The sequence below is a fragment of the Ailuropoda melanoleuca genome, chromosome 7, assembly GCF_002007445.2.
Source record: "Ailuropoda melanoleuca isolate Jingjing chromosome 7, ASM200744v2, whole genome shotgun sequence".
In the NCBI taxonomy this organism is placed as follows: Eukaryota; Metazoa; Chordata; class Mammalia; order Carnivora; family Ursidae; genus Ailuropoda; species Ailuropoda melanoleuca.
Genome location: NC_048224.1, coordinates 89,918,222 through 89,942,189, shown reverse-complemented (window position 1 = coordinate 89,942,189; position 23,968 = coordinate 89,918,222). Strand labels below are relative to the sequence as shown.

General features: G+C 39.7%; 2 protein-coding genes across 15 annotated transcripts in view; both read right to left on the bottom strand.

Moving 5' to 3' along the window:
• Positions 1 to 7,339: 7,339 nt before the first annotated feature.
• Positions 7,340 to 10,836, bottom strand: KBTBD7 (kelch repeat and BTB domain containing 7). Its single transcript, XM_034665250.1, has one exon. The coding sequence runs from the start codon at positions 10,465 to 10,467 to the stop codon at positions 8,428 to 8,430; it is 2,040 nt and encodes a 679-aa protein (XP_034521141.1). The 5' UTR covers positions 10,468 to 10,836; the 3' UTR covers positions 7,340 to 8,427.
• A 9,176-nt stretch (positions 10,837 to 20,012) lies between these two features.
• MTRF1 (mitochondrial translation release factor 1) overlaps positions 20,013 to 23,968 on the bottom strand; it is a 69,876-nt gene continuing 65,920 nt past the window's right edge. For all 14 annotated transcript variants that reach the window (XM_034665252.1, XM_034665253.1, XM_034665251.1 and 11 more), the window contains one exon: positions 20,013 to 21,048. In XM_034665252.1, coding sequence (XP_034521143.1) covers positions 20,935 to 21,048 — 114 coding nt within the window. In that variant the 3' untranslated portion in view covers positions 20,013 to 20,934. The remainder of the gene's footprint in view (positions 21,049 to 23,968) is intronic.

The window sequence follows — 23,968 nt, the reverse complement described above, 5'->3', positions numbered from 1 at the left end:
GCAGATGCTTAACTGACTGAGCCACCCAGGTTCCCCTAAAGTTCTTCAGGTTTAAATAAGAAAAGTGGGCTCTAGTATTCTATTATTCGAAAGGACAAAAAAATCAAGAATCACCTAGTGATCAAGAACAATATACAGAAATTCAAGCTATTTAAGGATTATTCTTAAAATAAAAATTTTAGTACTATATATTATATTGTTAAGATCTAGGACATACTCAGTCCTATTTTACAGTAACACCTCCAGTCTTAAATTTTTTTTCAACTCTGTTCAGGGCACTTTGATTGGTGTTATGAGAGACATAAAGATGAAGTAGACCGTATCCCTACAAGAAGGAACCTGTAAAGTTTAACTCAGGAAGCTTACCAGTGATTAGACACTCTCTCCTCCAAGCCGCTCCCTTTCTTTCAGCGGAAAACCTTGCATCCTAACTCAAAGAAGGAGCTAACAACTTCATCTCTAGCTCTATGAGCCTCCCTTTCTCCTGCCAGGTTTGGAAGAAGAAGGGTCGTGGCTCCTGTTCCAGTATGATCCTGACCCTTGAGCTTGGGTCCGTCTCCTCCCTTCCCCTGAGCTTCTGGGCCCAGGCTCCCCATTATTCTCTCAATGGATTTTTGCCTGAGCCTCCTAAAGTGTTGAAGGCTCAAAGCAACGAGAAACACAACCTCCTTCACTAGGTACTGTCCATTCCCTTCCAAAGAGTAGCCCACACCTGCCCTTCCACTTCCTCACATCTTACCACGTGAGGGAAGATAGAGTACTGCTGACATTGTGTTAGTTTTCCTAACGCATGTCCCACATTGTGCATTTGGCTGATCGTTTCCTCACAGAGGTTTTACTCCGTCCTTCTGGTGGGTCTCTCCTGTAAAATGGAAGTTTGTTCTAATGGCTTAAGTAGATTCAGGACGAACATTTTTGGCAGCACAATTTTTATAAATACATGACGTCTTTTGTTGTCATGTTGAAAGAAGGGCTGTGAGGCTTGAACTTCCTTGTGCCCTTTTGTGGCTAGATAAACCCTATCTGGCAGATGGCTAATTAAAGCTTCATCTCACTCATTCTAATTCATTCTTTCTAGGCTTCTGCCCCCAAGCAAATCTTCAGATTGAAACTTCTTTGCAAAATACCACCAATGACCTTCTAAGGGCCAAATCGTTTCTGTGATGTGACCCAGTTGGCCATACCCTGAAAATGACACAGGGAAGAGGTGTTACTGAATTGATTACTGTTGTGGGAGCCTGGGGTTCAGTCCAGCAAGGGACCAACTGAGGATCCATACAGAATGCATTTCAGAGCTGTCTCTTTCTTAAAGTTGGGATCCTGCAGCACGTATCTACCAATTCCCATTCTCTCTTGCTTAAGGACTGCCCTGGGGGCATTAACTTCCCCTTGAACTCCTGTGCTGTTGCAAGAGCATTGCCCAAGAGAATGATCTTTCAGAGAAAGCCTCAAGCCAGAAAAGCAAAGTGGTCTGTTATCGTGGTCTGGGAGTGTCTGCCATCGCTGCAGCTGAAATCAGAGGTTGTTGTGACATGGGACACCACGTGCATCTCCTAGTGTCTCCAAATCTGATCTGACACCTAGATTCTCAAACTCATTGACAGCACTATCCACTTAGTCAACCGTGACAGAGTCAGCTAATTGCCCCTCTTCATTCTCCTCTTTTCCTCTTAGTACTAGTGAGAGTTGTCAGCCATAGGTTCCCAGAGAAGAGGGGAGTGGAAAAGAGCTTAGGTCTTCAGGGAGAGAACCCTGACACTCTGAAGGCTTAATTTCTGCCAATACTAGAAATACTTGTCTTGGCTGAGACAGAACTGAATAACAAGGATGTGACGTGTGTGTGTGTGTGTGTGTGTGTGTGTGTGTTAAAGGCATCTCAGCGGCACATTCGTTTGTGAAAAATCAGTATTTAGGATTACATGGAATTTAACTTTTGGGTGTGAATTTATTGTGGAAGGAGGATTGGGGAGATTTGAAACACCCATCACGGCAATAAAGCCTGCATGGTGTTGTGAATTGTTTGCATTTGAATACAGGAAGCCTGGACATGGCTATATTAAGATATATTAGCTTACTAGTCTATTTTGTAATAGAACACTGAGTTCAGCTGGGCACAGAGCTACCTCTCTAAGGACTATCTCCCAGTCCACCTTGCAGCTGGGTATGGTGGTATGATTAAATTCCCCCCAGTGGAAAAATGGCAAAATTATGTACAAGTCCATTGAAAAAGGAATTTTTTGCATTTTCTCTCTTTCCCCTTTCCTGCAGGATGCAACATAGATATAATTCTGGTGAGTATGCTTTGCCTATGGGAATGAGGATGACTCAACTAGGAGCTGGGGGAAAAATGATACAGGAACCTGGGCTCATGAAGCATCTTACTGGGCAGAACCACCTTGCCAGCACGTGACTGCTCACTTCTGGACTCAATGGAGAGAAACAAGTTTCCATCTTTTATCTTAGGGTGTCTTTGGCACAGAAGTTTGGCTTACACACAAACACAATAGCTAAGCAAGAATCTTGGGAAATAGCCTATAGTCCTTCCTTTCTCATATACCCTACAGTTCCCTCATCCCCAAACACAGAATTACAGGTCGAACTCAATCTCTTCAACCTCTCATGTCTGCTCCGTCCTCATCAAGCCCACAGCTACTGACTGTCCTGAGGACCGCATCATCTCACTGGACTCCAACAGCATTCCTTTAACTGTTCTTGCCCCCACAGTCTTGCGCTGTCAATACAATTCAATTGTGTCAAGTCCCTCCTTAAAACTTCTCAGTGAATTCACACTGTATGCAAAAGCAGTCAACTCCTTGGCATGGCACATTAAATTTCCAAGATCTGATGCTAACCAATATTGCCAGCTTGTTCCCATTCCAAACCTCCCCTCCTATGCTGGATCCAATCAAAACAACATACATGCTGTCACTTGAACATTCCCATCATTGGAACTCCGTCTCTATAGGAACTATAATTCCTATTCCTAGGTCCTCCAGGAATTATCTGCCAGAGATATCAGAAAATATTGCCTATTTCCACTGGGGTTTCCAGCCTGGTAGGATGTGGGTCTTGGGTGTCCTGGTAATCATTTTGGCTGCCATGTCATAAAATCTAGCCTGACTAATGGTATAGCAGAGAATGCCATTTATACAATATCTTCCCTCGGCATTTTACAAGAAGGAACCTGTAAAGTTTAACTCAATACATGTTGACCCAGAATAAAGACTACCTTTCCCAGGCATTCTTGCAGTTAGGTGTGGCTATATGGTTAAGACCTGGCCAGTATCATGTGACTGGAAGTGATGTACACACTTGTGTCCTTTTCTTCCCCTCTTCCTTATAGTTTCTTCCCCTTCCTTCCTTATATAGTTCTCCCTCATGGACATGAGTGTGAACCAGCTTGGACCATGTGGACCAGAACACTATAGGGATAGCAGAAAGCCTGTTCTCAGGTGACTTTCTAGATGAGGGGAGACATAACAGATGGTGGATTTATCTGAGAATCTTCTATCTTATTAAAACAACTATAGGGTCTCCACATACATACAATCACACACAGATCATAACTAATGCATAAGATGAGAGGAAAACATCACCCCTGGTATCTTCTCTACACAAAGAAAGCCATAAGGACATGGAGACTCTGACCAGACTGTGCCTTGAAGTGAGAGCCATTGCTATTTGCTAGTTACCCCAGAATTAAGGAATAGTTTTCTCCCCCACCATTATGGTGGTTTCAAGCTTTGGAGGTGAGACTCTAAAAGGTTGATCCCATTGGAGAGGTGACTGTCCAGAGTAGGAATGGTTACTGAGAAAATATGTCTCAAAATGGGGGAAATGGTATGCAACAATGTCTGTCCCTTACCCTCCCTGTGTCTTAGACCATGGTTATTCCATAAGGTTAAAGAAGCAAGGAACTGCAGCTGATGGAATAGATAATGGGCAACAGAATGGCTCAGAGTCAGAGAAAGGGCACGAAACCTATTGCCTATCTGGTACTCTAAGACTTGGCAATTTCTGTAAACACTTTTTTCTTCTTCACTAAACAAACAAAAATAAAAAAACCCAAAAAACTGGTTTGTATATATTTAACCATCTTGATGGTTCTAAATATAGCTTATCAATTCTCTTAGGCTCACTAGTCACATTTTCTAGGAACAATTTTGCTTAAAACTTTCCTGCTTTATCATATTTGCTATAATGAATATTCTCTTAAAGTTAATTGTAATGATGAAAAGGTGTTCAAGTTAAGATGTGGGTGAGATCCAATGCGAGGACAGAGGCAAAGTAAAACACCTAAGAAGCACACAACTTAAAATGATTCCAACAGTTCAAATGTAAGCACATTAGAGATGTCCACATTCTGGTTACCACACTTTAGGATTTCAAAGAAAAACTTTCTTTTAAAATTTAGTGGACTGATAGAGAGCTGCAAACTTTTCATGTTTCCAACTTATGAACATTAAAACAAATTCAATTAAATAATTTTAGTTTACGACTCATTTGTCATGTTTTATATATTTTCCTTATGTCAGCCCAATTTGCAAAAATGACGTCAGGCAAAGCACCGGTTCCTAGTTTAATGAGCAGTGAGCAGCAAATTGATTATATTGTAAATAGATTCCTTATGGTTAAATGCCCTTTTCCAACCACGTGTTAACCTGGTCATTATGGGATAAAGAACTCTTGCCACTTCAGTGTATGTCTAACAAACAGCTGTGATGTTGACAGTTTGAAACATCTGGAGCCTGTATTTTGTTTTGCGTTCTCATTATACAGTCTTCCTAGACAGTAATCATATCCATTACACATATGCATAACTCTTCAAGTTACAAAGCTTTCAAATAGATTAGCTCATTTGATAAATTTTTTTTATTCATTTCTTTAAATCACATTTAGTTACATAACTATTCTTGTGTTAATCATCAAGGAGAAATTTGAACTGCAAAAATGTCAACTTTGTCTCAGTTCTGAGGTACCCCTTCATATTCACATCCCTTTCAGATGGTAAATGTATATTATTCATTTAGCTCTCTTTTAGGAATGACATAATAACACTCTTCTCCCTCTTATAAACATTTGAGCAATATGCCTTGTGAAAAAAGGTGAATTCCTTTTTGTAGAATGTTCTTGGGACTCTGTCATAAGTATTCTTATCCTGGGTGTGTGGAAGAACTTCAGAAGTGTCATAACATCCTTGAAATTATAAAAACATGAACATATACATTTTTCTGGGGAATGAGTCAAAAGCTTTCATCAGATTCTCAGTAAGATCCAGGTACAAAACAGAAAAAACATTGCAACTACAGAAGAAGAGAACTATAAATTTAATTCTAAACCCAAATTAAGCAAGTTATTTGCGAAATTAGTCTTTCATCCTTCTGAAAATGCCAATAACACTTATCATTTGAATTGTATAAGTATTTAAAATAATTTGGGTTCTCTGAGCTTTTCAGACTACAGGCACAAAGATACAAAAAAACAATTAAGATCCTTCTAAATCCTACACAAAGATAGCCTCGCAAACAATATTATATTGAGTATTTGCTAAAAGGCGTGTCAATTAATTGTAAAACTGAGACAAAGCTGCTTTCCTGTCAAGAAAGGATTTCAACATTGCTGGTTGTGTCACTCACTGCACAAGCAAGGGTTTTATACATTTAGCAGAAATGCCAATTAAGAGGTCAGAAGGCCTGGGTTCCAGTGCCATTTTTATTTGTAACTAACCATATACAAATCACTTATCTATAAAATAATGGTTAACATCTATCCCCTAATTCACAAATATATCATGAAACCAAAGTCTTCCCCAAAAAACTTCTTTTTAAACCACGACATTACTGTTAGTTAGCTTATACTTAGCTAAAGGATGGAAACGACAAATTGCAGAATTCATCTTTTATCAATCAGTTAAATACTTTAATTCTGCAGATGGGTAATTTGGTTGAGATCAGCACTGTCCTATTTCAATCTTACAAAACAAAAAGCTATCGACAAGAAGTTACTGGCGAAGAAAAGGTGGCCAAAAAATAACACTACTAAGAAATCGCTTTCTAAGTTGAGACCAGCGCTTTTAATATCCTTGATATCAAAAGGAAAAAAAGTTAGCCTTAGGCCACTAAAGAGTATTTACTGTTTTGAGGGAACACGTTCTTAAGAACACATTGCTAGAGCAAGAATCTTATTTCATTAGAAATAATGTTAAACAGGAATGTCTTATGGACTCTTCAGATGCCAAATCAAAATGGCTAAGAAAACATTTGTGTGCTTTTTTTTTTTTTTAAATCCTTTTGTCTCTCCCTCTTTTTTTCATTCAAAATTCAGTTCCCTATTCTGGGGCACACTCCTCGGTGCTCTGATGTGGTGTAAGAAGTGTTAGCATTCGGTCACTAGAGAGTAAACATATAAGAGGAATTAACATTTTGAACAAAGATGCAAAAAGAGGATTCTAAGCTGGTATAGAAAAACGTATAGACTATAAGCATCTGTATATGTACGCCATTTATCATGGATATGTATTGTGACAATCGTATGTATTAACAGACCCTTAAAAGGTAAGCACCTCCATTTCTCTGTATTTAACAATATCAATTTTGTGTGATTTAGTTTCTAGTTCTGGACTTTCCCTTACTTTATGGTGACACAAAAACAAACAAAAAAGACAAAAAACAAAGACTGGAGCATGGTTCACAGAGAAATACAGAACAGATACAAATATCCTAATAAAATAACCATGCATACCATTGCTAGGGAAATATTTTAGAGGAAACATACTTTCACTATTGGCCCCAAATGCCATCATCCACTTAGGTTCTCTGTCAATTTTTAATACAAAAATTACTCTGATGGTTTCTCTCATCTATGGAACATAAGAACTAGGAAAATCGGTAGAAGAAAGGGATAAAGAAAGGGGGGGTAACCAGAAGGGGGAATGAAGCATGAGAGACTATGGACTATGAGAAACAAACTTGAGGGCTTCAGAGGGGACGGGGTGGGGGAATGGGATAGGCTGGTGATGGGTAGTAAGGAGGGCACGTATTGCATGGTGCACTGGGTGTTATACGCAACTAATGAATCATCGAACTTTACATCAAAAACCAGGGATGTACTGTATGGTGACTAACATAATANCAATATAATAAAAAAAAATTATTATTAAAAACAGAAAACAAAAACAAAAATAACTCTGAGGTGATAATCATAGACAGTGACTTACAAAACTTGACAGAACATTTCAATGCTACACAAAACAGTTCCATACACAACTTGAAGTTTTAAAGTTCTCTGCTGGCATTTGATTTGATAGTTGATAGACGCAGTAACTACTGATCTCAATAAATACCCCTTTAAGCTTAAATTTATTTTCAAAACCAGCATTACCTCACAAAAACAGTAAAAAATAAACCACTTCCTGCTGAAGAATCCTCTAAGATGAACACCAAAACTATACAGCCCAAATATTTTAGGAAAGCATATAAACTTTTTAAGACTAGGCATGACCGATAGATAATTACATTACTCAATCATATGCAGTGAAAAAAAGGATTTTTCCTTTGATTCAGTGAAGCATGTATAAGGTATAGATGAAATATATGGTCTTACAAAGAAGTTACTTTTTTTTTTTTTTTTTTTGGTTTAGAAGGGTGTTTAATCGGTGACACTACTAGAATGGATGATTTTTAAAATAGAAAAATGGTCACATTTAGCAGCTACACGTTATGTTCCAAAATTAATCTTGGAAATTTCTTTTGAAGCAGCAGAATCCTGATTTTTTTTTTTTTTTTACTTTCAGTGAGCTCTTAAGACGATTCTGCACATTATCAAAATGAAATCCCATTTTATATCATATATATGTATCCAAATTTTTTTCTTTGCAGAAGGGGAGAAAACCAAACCAAATTTAACAAACTATAGTAACTTATAATACTAAAAACTGGCTAGTTCAAAATTTGGGAAATCTACTACTTTGAGTATTCTGAAGGAAAATATAAACCTTCAAAACCCTACCAACAATTTCTAGTCCAATTTTCTACTATAAAAATTGAAAAGTTAAACTCTTTGTGGCACTAAATAGAATTAAAAAGTTAACAGAAGAATAAAGTAGGTAATCAAAATATAAAGAGGGTAACTAACCAAAACAATCCACTGGTACAACAAATACTTGAACAATGAAAAAAACCACCAAGCATTCTAATCAATTATATGGTTCATTTTTGCATATTTTAATCTCGACTTTAGCACAGTAAATTATTATATAGGTTGATTTCATGGACTGTTTAAATTTTGTAACATTACATTAGTAATTCAAACATTACCCTTTCTAAACCAAATCTGCAGTCCTAATCAACATTTTTCTTTTTTCAGGAAAAGGAAATCTTTTAAAGATACATTCCATAGCAGTAGAAACATTTTAGTGCTTCAAAATATTTACAAAGAACCCTGCTGATCCTGTGCATTTCGCTGAGGTGCCACCTGCACCCAGACTTCATCATCAGAAAAAGAACTTGAACTTCCTGACTCTGAGTCCAGTTCACTGAATCCATCTAAGTCCCATTCAGTACTAGACTCACTCCGTGCATCATCTTCCTCAGTGATGAAACTCTGTCCAGGTTCGAGGCAGGAAGGATAAACACGAGCACAGAGGCAAATAAAGCCAGAGTCGAACTGCAAAAGACCTAACATGGTACCTATATTAATCCACCGATCTTCCCTAGGATCGTATTCATAAACAGTCACCCGGTTTTTTTTCCATTGAGGGGTGGTAGAAGTGATGAGGAGCAACTTTTGGCCATGATTGACAATCTGGTAGTTGTGGGTCTCTGAGTCCAAGGGAATATTACTAATCCGCCTCCATTCTCCCCTGGCTGGGTTATAGACCTTCATGACGGGGATGTCACAGATACAATAGATCTCATCATTGAAGACACAGGCTTCTTGAAAGTCACTACGTTTAAGAGAAGCACAGTTCAGCCACGTATTGTGACTAGGATCATAATAGAGCATGCGCTTACTGTTCACAGCATAGAGATAGTTCTGAACCACTATTAGTTCAAAGGAGTAGAAGGAATGGGGTACGGGAGCCACCAATGCCCACTGATTCCTTTGAACACTATAGCATTCCACTTCCTTCAGTTTAACTCCAGTAATCGGGTCTCTCCCACCCAAGATGTAGATGTAGCCATTGAGGTAGGCCACATCCATGCCCTCCCGACACAACAGGCGGTCGGCAAGCTGCTGCCAGCTATTCTGGGCTGGCTTATACACCCAGAGGTCCTTCCTAGGCTGAGCGGCCAGGTAGATGTCATGGTCTGGAGAGACACAGACAGCTGAGGAGGTGATAGTCTTAGTGTGAGCCAAGCTGGTTAAAGGGGATGGCATTGTGTAAATGTCCCCTGAGTATGGGTCATAGCAGAGAAAGGGATCTCTGGGATGTCCAAAGAAGATCACCATCTCCTTGGCACACATACCCAGTCTCTGCGGTGGATTTTCTGCTGTGGGTACAACAGAGCTGTTGCTGCTATCTGGCTTTGGTACCAGAGACTTGTACAACTTGTCACCATAGCGCATCTGCAGGGCCCCTTCAATAAGGTCCAGACAGTACTTCTTCACAATGGGCTTGGTCAACAGCCCTTCCAGGTAATCCTGATCTTCATCTCTGAAGTGCGTCCAGCGGACACACTTGAAGACTTCAGCAGCGCTGGGACCCCGCTCCTTGGAAGCTGCCTCCAACCACTGCACTGCCACATGACACACGGTCCGCTCACTCTCGATGTCTAGACTATCCAGACGCAGGACAGCCAGCAGCTGAGCCAAGCTCAAATCTGCCAGACTCTCCTCCCTTACTGAACCCATTCGGCTGAGCTGCTTGAAATTGTGGGCTATAAAGGACTGGGCCTGCGATCGCAGCTTGTGATGGTCAAAGGCGTCGGCAAACTTAAGGATGGCGGTGCAGTTGGCCAGGTCAAGGCGGCGGGCCAGGAAGGAGGCACAGGCTTCTCGCACGTACTCGAGCTGTAACATGTCAGACGCCGCATAAAGACGTTGCACGTTGGCCTCACTTAGCGACACTCGACCAGTGTAGCAGTAGTCGACTAGCACTTCGAACGACTCGGCATCCACATCGTGCATGGTCACACTCGCCTGCTGGCTCTCGTACATGCCACCGGTGAACATGCTCTTGAAGTAGGGACACGCGGCAGCCAGCACGTTACGGTTGCAGGAAAAAAGGCGGCCAGTGCCTGGCCCGCTGCCAGGCGTCACCACCTCGATGGTCACGTCACATAACAGCCGCGCGTCGTAGAAGGACTTCAACTGTGCCAGGAGGGCTGCAGAATGAGCCGTGTCCTTCAGCTCCTCCGGGCCCGTGAAAAAAGCCGAAACAGAAGGTTTGGAAATTCTCTTGGGTCGCCTCCCGCCGCGGGGACTGGCCAGGCGGCGAGAGCGCGGAGCTTCTTCCCGGGACTGCATAGTGGAGATGGCGGCGGGGTACGAGGGCGAGAACGGCTGCAAGGACCGGGCTCTGACTCCTCCTCGCCCTCTTCTCGCTGGCGCTAGATCGCGGCGTCCCTGAATAGACTGCAGGGGCCGCACTTACTCAACTCAGCCCTGCACCGCGGTGCCGCCTCCCTTTATCGCGTAGACAGTGTCTGACTCACCCTCTTCCAGTTCCGCGCCCTTTCTCGCCTCAGCTCGTTTACAGGGCCCGCTGGACGGAACCGAGAGAGCCGCCACTGCCGCGCTGGCAAGACCGGTACGCGTCCAAGAGAACTACGACTCCCAGGCTGCCTTTCGCGCCTCGAGGCATGCCGGGGCCCTCCAGACTCAAGGGGATAAGCAGATGGACAGAAGCCGCTATGCATGTTGGGAGTAGTAGTTTGAGTAATATCGCGAGGTTTCCTGGGCGGACTGTTTTAGCTAACAGAATTTGAAAGCGTTAATTCTCCTGGATTTGTTGGTTTGGAGGATTGGCTTTGAAGTTCCAGAGTAAAATCGCCGTCTTAGTATTCGTTAATTGTGTGACTTCTCTCAGACTTTTCCGTCTTTGTGAAGAAGTGGGGATAATATTTTCACGGGATTGTGTGAGAATGGAATAAGTCGCAGAAGACATAGGGCACTTCAGTAAGTATTTGTTGATTAGAATAATTACATGCTTACACCGTGCCTAGAATATAAAGATTCAATCTTGGTTAGCTTTTTTTTTAAAATTTATTTAAAAAAAAAAAGTACCCACAACATGTGAGACCATGAGCAATTTCTGCAAGAAGACTTCCAGTTTTTAATGTTGCTTCTTTTGAAGGGTTCTGAAGGTTATTACAATATTTTCAATACTAAACGATATCAGGGGTATTACACAGGTGGGTCTTGACATCTCACCAAATCAATACTTCCTCCAGCAGAGCAAGATTATTTTCATAAGCTCTCAATATGAGTGTTTTCGAGTCGTCTAATACTGCTCATTTGACTTCCTTTCCAAAAATCAATCGAAGGCTATAGAGTTGTCTTTATCGAGTTTAAAAGGGAGTTTTAAAATATGTAAACACACAGACCTTGTACAAAAGCACAAGATCCTCAAAACTCCGTGTTCAAGCATGCCCTAATATTTTGAATTAATATAGTTCAATCTATCCTTTACAAAAGGGTTTATATATGTACTGGTCAATATTCTTAGTTAAATCGTCAAAATCAAGTGCTTAGAGATTGGGTTTTGTTTTTTTTTTTTAAACCGAACTTTTACTTAAAAAAGCAGGCTGCTCTTGCCACTAGCTTATCATGCGTTACCATAACTTAATGAAATCTTCAGTATTACATTGATGGGTGAATAACACATGGCAGGAGAATAACTCAAATTGTTTTGCTCTCTTGTCCTATTAGCTGAAGAACTTCTACTGGAAATATTCCGGGATAGAGACATTAAGTAGGGCTCTGGGCTCCAGTATCTCCTCTGTTAGGGCTGTTGGGTATCCCTTAGATATACTTGAGAGAATGAGGTCATTAGTAACACTGTTTGCTTTCTCACCTACGCTAAAACAGCTGGGGGAAAAGCAATTACAATTTTTTTATATGGGTAAAATATATAGTAGTTACCATTTTAAACAATTGTTTGAGAGTACATTTCTGGCATTAACTACATTCACGTTGTTTTGCAACCATCACCACCACCCATCTCCAGAGCTCTTTTCATCTTGCAGAACTGAAGCTTTGTACCCATTTACAGTAACTCTCCTGTTTCCCCCAACCCCTAGTAACCACCAATTTTACCTTCTCTGAATTTTACTACCTTAGGTAATACATATCAGTTCAGTAATTGATTTTTAACTTCCTTATATCTGCCCTCTGTTAGTTGGTTTAGATTACTTTTTACACAATCCAAAGTATTTAGCAGGCACTGTGCCCTAAGGTCTAGAGCAGTGCTGCCACAGAACTTTGTGATGCTGCAAACTTTTCTCTCTGTGCTGATAAGGTAGCTGGAAGCCACAGGTAGCTCCTGAGTACTTCAAATGTGGCTAGTGCAACTGAGGAATTGAATTTAACATTTTAGAAACCCAGCATTGGTATCACTGCAATTAAGTGGGAAGAGGAAAGTCTGTTCAACAAATGGTGTTGACCAACCAGTTCACAATGTAAAAAAAGGAAAAAAAAAAAAACTTTGACCTTTAGCTTATACCACACACGCATAATTCTAAATGGATCTTAACATTAAACAGAGAAGTGAAAACTATAACACTTCTAAAAGAAAATATAGAAGGCTATCTCTGACTCGGAGGTTGGCAGACATTTTAGGACACAAAAAACACTAATCATTAAAAAATGATAAAATGAATTTCAACAAAATTACAAGCTTTTGCCTATCAAAAGGCAGTGAAAAAAATAAAAAGACAAGCCATAGCCTGCAATTAATTAATTAATTAATATTTGTAGGGCATGTGACTCTTAATCTTGGAATTGTGAGTTCAAGCCCCACACTGGGTGAAAAGATTACTTAAATAAATAAAACTTTAAAAAGTATTTGTAATACTTTTTTTTAAATAATAGTCATTAAAAACATGAGAAAGCTGCCCAATGTCATTCATCCTCAGATTAATGCAAATTAAATTCATGAGAAAACAGTGCATACCTACGAGAATGGCTAAACTTAATAAGGTCAAAAATGCTAAATGTTGGTGATGATATTGGAACCTTCATATACTAATAATAGGAATATAGTTTGGTATACTCATTTTAGAAAACTGGTAGTTTCTTCGGATGTTAAACACTCAGCAATTTCTCTAAGCATTTATTTGCCCAAGAGAAATTAAAACATATGTCCACAAGACTTGTGTGAGAATGTTCATAGTATCTTATCCGTAATAGCCAAAAACTGGAAACAATCCACATGTGCATCTATAGGAGAATGAAAAAAATTAATTGTGGTATATTCATACAGTGTAATACTACTCAGAAATAAAAAGATACAACCTTTGATATATGCCAATGTGGGGTTTCAAAACTTTTATGTTGATCTGAAGAAGCCAGATATACAAGAGTGCACAGTGTATGCAAAGTTCCAGAATAGTGAAAGTAAGTTATGATGAATATAAATCATATCAGAAGAAAAAAATCATATTAGAGGCTGCCACTGTTGGGGAAGGGGTTTTGGCAGATAGCTGGATCAACTGGAAAGGAACTCAAGGGAGGTTTCAGGGGTGATGCAAATGTCCTCTTCTTGCTTGGGTTGGTGGTTATATGGGCATATGCAATTGCCAAACTCAACTGTCTATTAAGATCTGTGCATTTAATTTACTATAAATTATACATTCTCTTAGGAGCCACTTTATAATTGCTGGCACTAAATAAAGTTGCAGAATTCTTTGCCAGGAAATTGTGAAGATCATTCAGTCATTAAGAATCTCTTCATCTAGAGGCGTATCAGTCAACAATGTTCCAGTTCTCAATGTGGCACTCCATATATGTGTGACAAAGGTGACTCAGGGCAATCTTTGAGGAATTCATATACTGGGGTCTTTCAAATTTGTAGAGTAGCTGAGAGCCCAACATTACATTCCAACTTTTTATTTCATTTTTTTTTAAAGATTTTATTTATTTATTCGACAGAGATAGAGACAGCCAGCGAGAGAGGGAACACAAGAAGGGGGAGAGGGAGAGGAAGAAGCAGGCTCATAGCGGAGGAGCCTGATGTGGGGCTCGATCCCATAACGCCGGGATCACGCCCTGAGCCGAAGGCAGACGCTTAACCGCTGTGCCACCCAGGCGCCCCNGCTGTGCCACCCAGTCGCCCCACATTCCAACTTTTTAAATTCCTGCCACAACAGGCTCATAGCATAGGAGCCACGTGGGGCTCGATCCCAGAACGCCGGGATCACGCCCTGAGCCGAAGGCAGACGCTTAACCGCTGTGCCACCCAGTCGCCCCACATTCCAACTTTTTAAATTCCTGCCACAACTTCATTAACAGCCTAGTCCTTATTTTTGTGTTTCCTCAAGATTTCTTATAATTTGCATAATCCTTAACAATGGAATCCATATTCTTCTTGACAGGAAGGTATTTTTGCCTGGTAATTACGCCTCAGTCATTAACAATCCATGGTTGGTCTTTTTTTTTTTAATTAAAAAATTTGTTTTTATTTTTATTTTTTAGTAAAGATTTCTTATTTATTTGAGAGAGTGAGAGCAAGAGAGATCACAAAGGGAGAGGAAGAAGCAGACTTGCCTTCAAGCAGGGAGCCCAACGTGGGACTCAGTCCCAGGCCCCTGAGATGACAACCCTAGCAGAAGGCAGTTGCTTAACCTACTGAGCCACCCAGATGCCCCAACAATCCATGGTTTTAGTTCTTTACCAATCTTTAACTTCAACTCTGTTCATGTTTCCAGTAGCAGGATCTACTCTGGCCCTTTTTCTCACTGGTACTGCCACCATTTCCATTTCTGGATGACTTCAACATTCCTCTTACAGATCAGACATCCTCTTTCCTGGGGCAATCCCTCTCATCTTCTCCTCTGAATGTTGCTCCTGATTGACATCATGTGTGTGTGTGTCTGACTTCTTGAAGTTCTGTTTCTGCAGACTGGTTTCCATGCATCTGAGTACTCTGCGTTCTGGAACCCCTTCATCCTAACCACTGTACTGTATATAGTATTTCACTTGTTTGTTCTTTATGGCAAACTTTACACATTTTGTTTCATAAAGCCCACCCAAACACAGCACTCACCTCCCCAGAATTTAGGCTTTGCGTCATTTATAAGTAAGTCTCCACTGCTGCCTCCTCCGACCCCATGAAAGTATAGCCCCTTTCTCTCCACAACCTCTAATTCAGGTCCTGTGTGCACTCCAGGGCCACTAGTTTGTCATTCTGGGCCCCATCTGTATTTTTCTTCACTCTTTTTTTTTTTTTTTAAGATTTTATTTTTTTATTTGACAGAGAGACAGCCAGTGAGACAGGAAACACAACCAGGGGCAGTGGGAGAGGAAGAAGCAGGCTCCCAGCTGAGCAGGGAGCCCGATGTGGGGCTCTATCCCAGGACCCCGGGATCCCACCCTGGGCCAAAGGCAGACGCTTAACGACTGAGCCACCCAGGCGCCCCTTCATTCTCATTTTTAAATAGTCTACAAACTGTTCACTCTTTTATTTCTATATCCAAAATAACTTGCACTGCCATTAGTCATTGGCTACTATAAGAGCTTTTGATGGGTCCACTCTTGTTCGATTGGAGAGGGCCTAGTGAGTGAGCAGCCTTGGACATGACTTGTGTTTCACATTATTTGGTAGCAACTAACTTGTTTCAAATCTATTTTAAACTGAAACAATTTTAAATTTATTATTTAAAAATTTTGAAGTACATCACACGTACAGAAAAGAGAACAAAATTGTAAATGCAATAAATTTTTTTAAAAAAGAGTTTATTTACTTAGCTGAGCTGGGAGCCTGGTGTGGCACTTGATCCCAGGACCCCAGGATCGTGACATGAGCTGAAGGCAGAGGCTCAACTGACTGAGCCACTCAGGCACCCCATGAATGCAATGAATTATCACAAAATGAATATACCTATGTAACACTGCTCAGGTTAAGAAATAAGACATTACCAGCATCCCAGAAGCACCCCCCTCCAAATCCTCCTAATCACTGTTGACCCAAACACAAGAGTAAGATGCTTTTGAATATAGTTTCTTTTAGTTTCTTGACTGTAGTAGTTTGTTGATCTTAGATCCCTTGACTAAATTTTAAAGTCAATTAAAAGTATCTCTAAGTTTATTTTCTAAATAAAGTTTGTTATTCTTTGGTATTCTAAAGGTGCTGTGCATATGAGGCAATAAACTTTGGCTTTTCAAATTTTTTACAAGCACCCTAATTTATCACTGGCTTATAAGTTGTTTCCTAACATTCTTCTACCAACAGTTAAAAGATGTCAACTTTACCTTCATAGTTTGGGAGATAAATTGGTCTATCTGCATGAAGTAGGATTACAAGTTTAATTTGTACAATGAAACTCACTATACAAAAATAATATGTATAACACCTGAAAGTACTCATTGAATAATAGATATCCTAGATCTTTGCTACTCCGAGTGCAGTTTGTGAGTCAGAAGTACCCACCATCACCTGGGAGCTTGCAGAAATGAAATGAATTGTGGAGATGCAGAACAACAGGCCCCAGACCTTCTGAATTAAAATCTGCATTATGGCGAGATCCCCAAGTGATTTGTGCATATACAGAAGTTTGAAAAAAACATTACCCAAGATTTTTATAGGTTCACAGTTCCAACTTTTGTTTTGATTTTTTTCCTCCAAATAAAGTGTGTGCTTTAAGGAAAAGCCAGAGATGGAGAACAAAGGAAGGGCAAAGACCTTGGTGGTGGTAGGAAGCTCTGGACTTCCTTCCAGGAAGGCAGAGCCTCCCTTAGGCCGAAGAAGCACTTTTCCTTTTGTCCTCATTCCCTCTTAGAGCCTGCCCTTCCTTGCCAGGTATAGAATGTTAATACTGACCATCAAATGAATGAATAGAACAAATCAATGCCCCTTTTTCTTGCTTTCCCCCTGACAATTTTTTCACTTTCTTAAATTATGAATTCTTTGGAGACATTATGTTCTGAGGTTTATGTGTTTAGTGATTTTTTTTTCTGAAAAAAAATTTAAAAATGACATGTGATCTCACATTTGACATCATATAGCAAATTAGACTATCTTCATTTTGCCTTGATTCATGCAGTGTTTTAATTTACATTTCCTTGGATAAATGTTTCTTTAAAAAAATTTTTTTAAGTTTATTGTTTTTAAGTAATGTCTATGCCCAGTGTGGGGCTCAAACTCATGACCCCTAGATCAAGAGTCTTATGTTCTTCTGACCGAGCCAGCCAGGCGCCCCAGGATGTTTCTGTTACGTAAACTACCTGACAATAAAAATCAATTTCTAATGTTTACCCTGAAACTCCCTACTTAATTGAATGTTATTTTAAATTAAATCAGATTCTCCAGAGACATCAATTATTTTAGAGGGCAATGCTTACCCCTGGGGAAATAGTAATGATATTGATCCAAATAGGATTAAATTACCTCTCAACTTACAGAAAGTGAGAGAAAAAATAAAGGAAAGCTTTCTTTAAAGAATGCCAGCCATTAACGTAGAAAGAACAAGAACATCACCATTTTTTAACTAGCAGTGGAACAGTTGATTTGGGCAAAGCAAGAATCATTAACCGATGTTAAATCAATGAGATGAAAGGCCATTGGGTAAATTCATTACATACAATTTGGTGTAAACAATTACCCCCAGATTTGCAGCAAAAAACATTAATTTACCCAATTTCTTAGAGTCAGGTATCCTAGACCAGCTTAGTGGTGTGCCTCTGGCTCAAGGGTTCTCTTGTGAAATTAAAGTTAAGCTGTTGACCAGGACCACTATCATTTCAAGACACCACTAGGGCTGAATGATCTGCTTCCAAGTTCATACATGTCCTAGCTGGCCGGTTTCAGTTCCTTGAGAACTGTCGGTACAAGTTCCACAGAGGTGCTCACATCATCTTACTTCCACCAGTGTTGTTAGAGTAGGAAGTTAAGTTAGGTTTTTACAGGACGCCTGCAGGCCAGCCAAGTGGGAGTTAGGGCTAGCTATGGGGATATGGGGGGAGAATTAGAAACCTGGCAGCACTCTAAAAACAAAGCGACAAGAAGCTGGATCAAACCAGGCAGGCCCAAGACAAAGGCCAGAAATCCTGACCAAGTAAGGGAGAAAAGGCACGAAAACCTGCTCACCCCAAAATCCCCTCCCCAAGTAATAAATATTCCACCAGCTTCCTTTGAGCTCCCCTGTTTTCACATCTTGAGAGTGTACTCTCACTTTAATAAACTCTCCTACTTGCACTGCTCAACCGTCGTGTCTGGTCTGTCCTTGAATTCTTTCTTGTGACAAGGCCAAGAGCCTCTGGTGACAACTTGGAGACAGGCTGGGTGGAGGCCTCGGGGCCTGGGGGTCTCCCCAGTCCACCCAGCAACAGTGTGAGTGGCCAGAAAAGAGAGGCAGAGCCAGAGACAAGTCTTTTTATAACCTAATATTGGAAGCGACAATCCTACCCCTTCTATCTCATCCTATTTGTTAGAAGATAGTCAACAAATCCAGCTCCTGCTCAAGGGAAGCAGATTACACAGGTGCATGAATGCCAAAAATGGGATCACTGGTGTCATCTGAGAAGCATCTAATGTTTACATAATGCCAAAATATTACCCCATAGATTACATACTAATTATTACAAAGAACATGTACCATTATATTGGAGTGATTTGACAGTTTCCAAACTCTGCACCACTAATAGTGGAACTTCTTGATACAATACACTATGAATTTCACATCACCTAGGAAGTAGTCTTGCCAAATATGTTAACTGAATTTAATTAATTTTTAGATTTAGTATTACTTTATAGTACATCAACGGCTGAATAAAAGTTACCAATACCTTGACGAAGCAGCCAGACAAATGTGGATGTAGATCGTTCTATAAAACCACCTTGTGGGACTCTTCAAAAGGTCAACATCATATGGAAAAAAAGGCTGGGGGATTAATCCAAACACTAACAACACACAACCAAATACAACGTGTGAATCTTGGTTGGATCCTGGATTACACAAAATTAGCAAACAAAAACAGGTAAAAAGACATTCTGGGGATAACTGAAGAAATTTTAATATGTGATAGATATTAGATCATATTATATAATAATTATTGTTATTATACAGTTAAGTGTAATAATGGAGTTACGATTTTGTAGGAGAACGTCTTTATTCTTAGGACATGCTGAGATACTTTGATGTGGTGTTACAAGGTCTGCAACCAACTTTTAAATGGTCCAACAACCACCAACACGTATGGGTATGTATTCAGAGACAGCAAAAACAACTGTAGCAAAATGGTAATAGTAGAACTCCAAGGTATATACTGTCCATTGCACTCTTTCTTGCTTGCTTTGCTTTCTTATTTTTTCTTTTTCTTTCTTTTTTTTGGTTTGGCTCGATTTCCCTTTTTTTTTTCTTTTCAGATTTTTATTTAAATCCTAGTTAGTTAACATACAATGCAAAATTGGTTTCTGGAGTAGAATTCAGTGATTCATCACTTACACACAACACCCACGCTCATCATAACAAATGCCCTCCTTAACGCCCATCCCCCATCTAGCCCATCCCTCACCCACCACCCTCCATCAACCCTCAGAATGTTCTCTATTGTTAAGAGTCTCTTATGGTTTGTTTCCCTCTCTCTCCCCCCCCACCCATATGTTCATCTGTTTTCTTAATTTCTTAAATTCCACATATGAGTGAGATCATGTGGTATTTTGTCTTTCTCTGACTGATTTCGCTTAGCATAATACTCTCTAGCTCCATCAACGTCCTTGCAAATGGCAGGATGTCATTCTTTTTGATGGCCCACTGTATATATTACCACATCTTCTTTATCTATTCTTTGAGCTCTCTCCATAGTTTGGCTATTGTTGATAATGTTGCTATAAACATGGGAGTGCACGTACCCTTTCGAATCTGTATTTTTGTATCCTTTGGGTAAATACCTAGTAGTTCATTGCACTATTTCTTAAAACTTATTTAAAGAACTTTCTCCATGTGCTTGAAAATTTTCAAAATGAAAAATTGGGGGGAAATTTTCACTTCTATGTTTACCTCCTAATTCCATCGGTCTTAAAACTCTATTTTAGCTCATCTTTCCTAGGCACATAATTTCCTTCTGAGTGATGTCTAAAATAATAACCCCTTGCTTTTTCACTCAAGAAACTTCCTGAGAACAAGTACTAAATACACCATGTCACTTGGTATTTGAGTTGGTGGTTTCTGTTTTGGCTCTATCACCCAACCGGAAACTCTGTAAGATAAGGACTGGGTTCTGTGTACATCACCGCACAAAACCAGGCATAGAGAATTAGTCACATTATACTACATCTGTTGATGCTCATTAGTTAAGCCAAACAAGAAATAAAAGCCAAGCAGACAGTTCACTTTATATATTGGCTTGTGGTTTATACAGTATAGAATTCGTTCCACTCTCAAAGAGCGCTACGACCTGTATCCTGGAGATACATGCTCACTGTTATTGACTCCTATTCCCCTTAATTTTTACTTATTTTTTTGTTTAAAAGTAGCAGTTTAAAGCCTAATTTGAACATGATTAACAATACTTTTTCTTGAAATGGGGGTTTACAAAGTTTATAAACCTGTATCACCTAATCAATTCTCAATACTTTATTTCTCTTTTCAACAATGCATGCTTGTTTTCTGCTTGAAGAGCTGGACTGTACTTTATAAGCTCTTAGGTCAAGAGATGTGACTTATTCATTAAAAAATATATTTGTACATACTGTGTAATTTTAGCTGCACTTTATGAACAGCTGCTTCTTGATATAGGTCCATTTCATTTATATAATAATAAATAATAAATCCGCGTTTATTTTGCTGATTTAAGGTTTTCATCCAAAAATTCAGTAATGGCTTCTTCATCTGCTGAATGAAGCAGTGTCTGAATTAGCTGATCCAGACACTTCTCCCCACATAAAAATTCCTAGTAAAAGAGTTATTATAAAAACCTGGTTACTAGAAATAAAGGAGAAACAAAGCAAAGAATTTAAACGTATATTTACTTTGTTTCTGTACAGTCATTAGTTAATTGCAAGAATGATTACGAAAGTGGTTCCATAATACAGTGAACAACTTTGCTAACTTTGGAGGATCCCCAGTTATAGTGGCTTCTTATAAAAAGTGAATCCAAAAGAGTAAATGGACTTCTACTCTTAATTGTTTACATTAGCATTTTGTTTAAAAGCGATCTTCTGGGAGTTGGAGCTTCCCAACAACTCTGGAGACAACAAAACAAAGGAGATCTGAATTTCTCTTTAAAATTCCTTTGCTTGATGTTCCTGACAATAGGGCTCTAGGATCGCAAACCATCTTTGGGAGGATATGTTTGCTGAATCCCTTCTTTTGTTCCCTAGAAAAGATACAGTTTTTTACTCTTGTCCTGAAAATTCCACCCTTGGTATTCATAACACATTATATCCCAGGGGCAAAAAAGACTGAAATGCCTCAACCAACACCCCAGGCACCTTTGCTGCCACTTTAACCTGCATGCATGCTCCCTGCCAATCTTTGTTCGCCAAATTCTTGGGACCTCCTGGGACCACTCCCGCTCACACTTTTTTTTTTTTTTTAAAGATTTTATTTATTTGACAGAGATTGAGACAGCCAGCGAGAGAGGGAACACAAGCAGGGGGAGTGGGAGAGGAAGAAGCAGGCTCATAGCGGAGGAGCCTGATGTGGGGCTCGATCCCATAACGCCAGGATCACGCCCTGAGCCGAAGGCAGACGCTTAACGACTGCACCACCCAGGCGCCCCCCTCTCACACTTCTGATGCCAACCTTCAAATTTATATTTTATTTAATCTGTAAGTGGCTTATACTAGTTCTCTTTCTTTTTAAATTGGAAATATGGCGGTTTTAAAATCTAGAAGACCTGTGTGACCAAAAAAAGATTTATGCCAAAATATTTAGCGGACAAGTGTTTTGAGGTCTGCACCTTGCTTTCAAATGTTTCACTGACAACACAGGAGATAGAAGAGAAAGAGAAGGGAAATGTTAACAACTGCTGCATGTAGGGATAGGGTGTGTACTGAACCAGTCTTCAAACATATATACTTGCAAATTTCTAAATAAAAAGTTCAGAAAAATAAATGCTCTTTATGTTTACCCCAAAATAAGTCTATTGGGTGAAAAGTGTTGTCAAACTTCCCTGTAGCTTTCCCTACAGTTCACCTCTACAAGGCACTGAAATAGTAACTTTTAGTACCTCTCCTGTGTTACAGAAATTCTGTGTAACAGAGTTGTTGGGAACAGTGAATTAGCACAGTCTCATATTTTAGAAATGTTAAAAATCTAGACATTGGATTAATGGAAATATTTCTATGCCAGCATCTGGAACACAGAACATTTAGGCATGAGCTGATCTTTTTTTTTTTTTTTAAGGTTTTATTTATTTTAGAGAGAAAAAAAGAGAGAGAGCAGGGAGGAGGGGCAGAGCGAGAGGGAGAAAGAGTCTCCAGCAGACTCTGTGCTCAGCATGAAGCCTGATGCAGGGCGCCATCCCAGGATCCTGGGATCAAGATTTGAGCCGAAGGTAGACACTTAACCGACTGAGCCACCCAGGCGCTCCCTTAAAGTTGAATTTTAGGTTAAGTATATACATTCATCTTTCAAGTTAAACCGTAGGGGAAAAGATGTCTTACTATCTTTGTATTCCACAAAACACCAGCATATATTTAAGCCTCAATTAAACTTTAAAAGTAAAGCAAAAGCCCTACGATGAAGTTTTAAAATTAAAATTTATACCACTTTGAACATAGTATGGAGAATTGCTTATAAAATCAGCATGCCCAGAGCTCAAATTATCATGGTATTGCCAAGGTAATTTCGTCATTTGGAAATTATGTTAAAAGGATTGGCACTCTTAACTGATAATCACATCACATTTAGAGTTTGATTGGATTAATCAGAGTGCCAGAGATACAAAGACCAAAGTTGAAGGACTTGGGGTTCCTAATCTTCGGAAGCTCATAATCTAAAAAGAGAGCTAGGCACCACAATCAGTGCAAGAAATTTAAAAAGACGCAAGTGAGGGCTGTAAGGTTAATTTTAAGAAGAATGGTAGCATCAGGGAAGAGTTTAGGAAGGAAGAACAAGTTTGCATTAGATCTTAAAAACAGAACAGTTATTTCTCCCGGGGCGCCTGGATGGCTCAGTCGTTAAGCATCTGCCTTCAGCTCAGCATGTGATCCCAGCGTTCTGGGATCCAGCGCAGCATCAGGCTCCTCTGCTGGGAGCCTGCTTCTTCCTCTCCCACTCCCCCTGCTTGTGTTCCCTCTCTCGCTGGGCTGTCTCTCTCTGTCAAATAAATAAATAAAATCTTAAAAAAAAAAAAAAAAAAAAAAGAACAGTTATTTCTCCAAATACAGAGAAGCAGAGCATTTCAGTCAAAAGAATCAGGATGAAGAAAGGCACAGAAACAAAGTACAAGTATAAAGGGCAAGGGGAAATTTCTAGTGCAAGAGGAATACAGGGCAGGACATAGGCTAATGTTAAGGAATCTGCACAAGGACTTTAGGAAACATAATAAAAACATAAAATAATATATTACAGGGTAGTCTGTGCTTACGATCTAGATGAGTAAAAATAAAAAAATTACCTACAAGAGAACTCAAACTAAGAATATGAGGTGATCTCATAGAACCCAAGGATAGGAATGGAAAGGCTACTGCCACCACCCTGGGAATGAAGCTGGCCACAGGAATAAATGAATGTGGGGATTAATATCATCAAGATTCTTTCCATCCAGTTCTATTTTTGCTCCTTTCAATATCAGCTTCATCTCCTACTGAACATTGCCTTCCCCTCGTGGTTTGGAAACGTGGTTTCTTTTTTTTTTTTTTTTT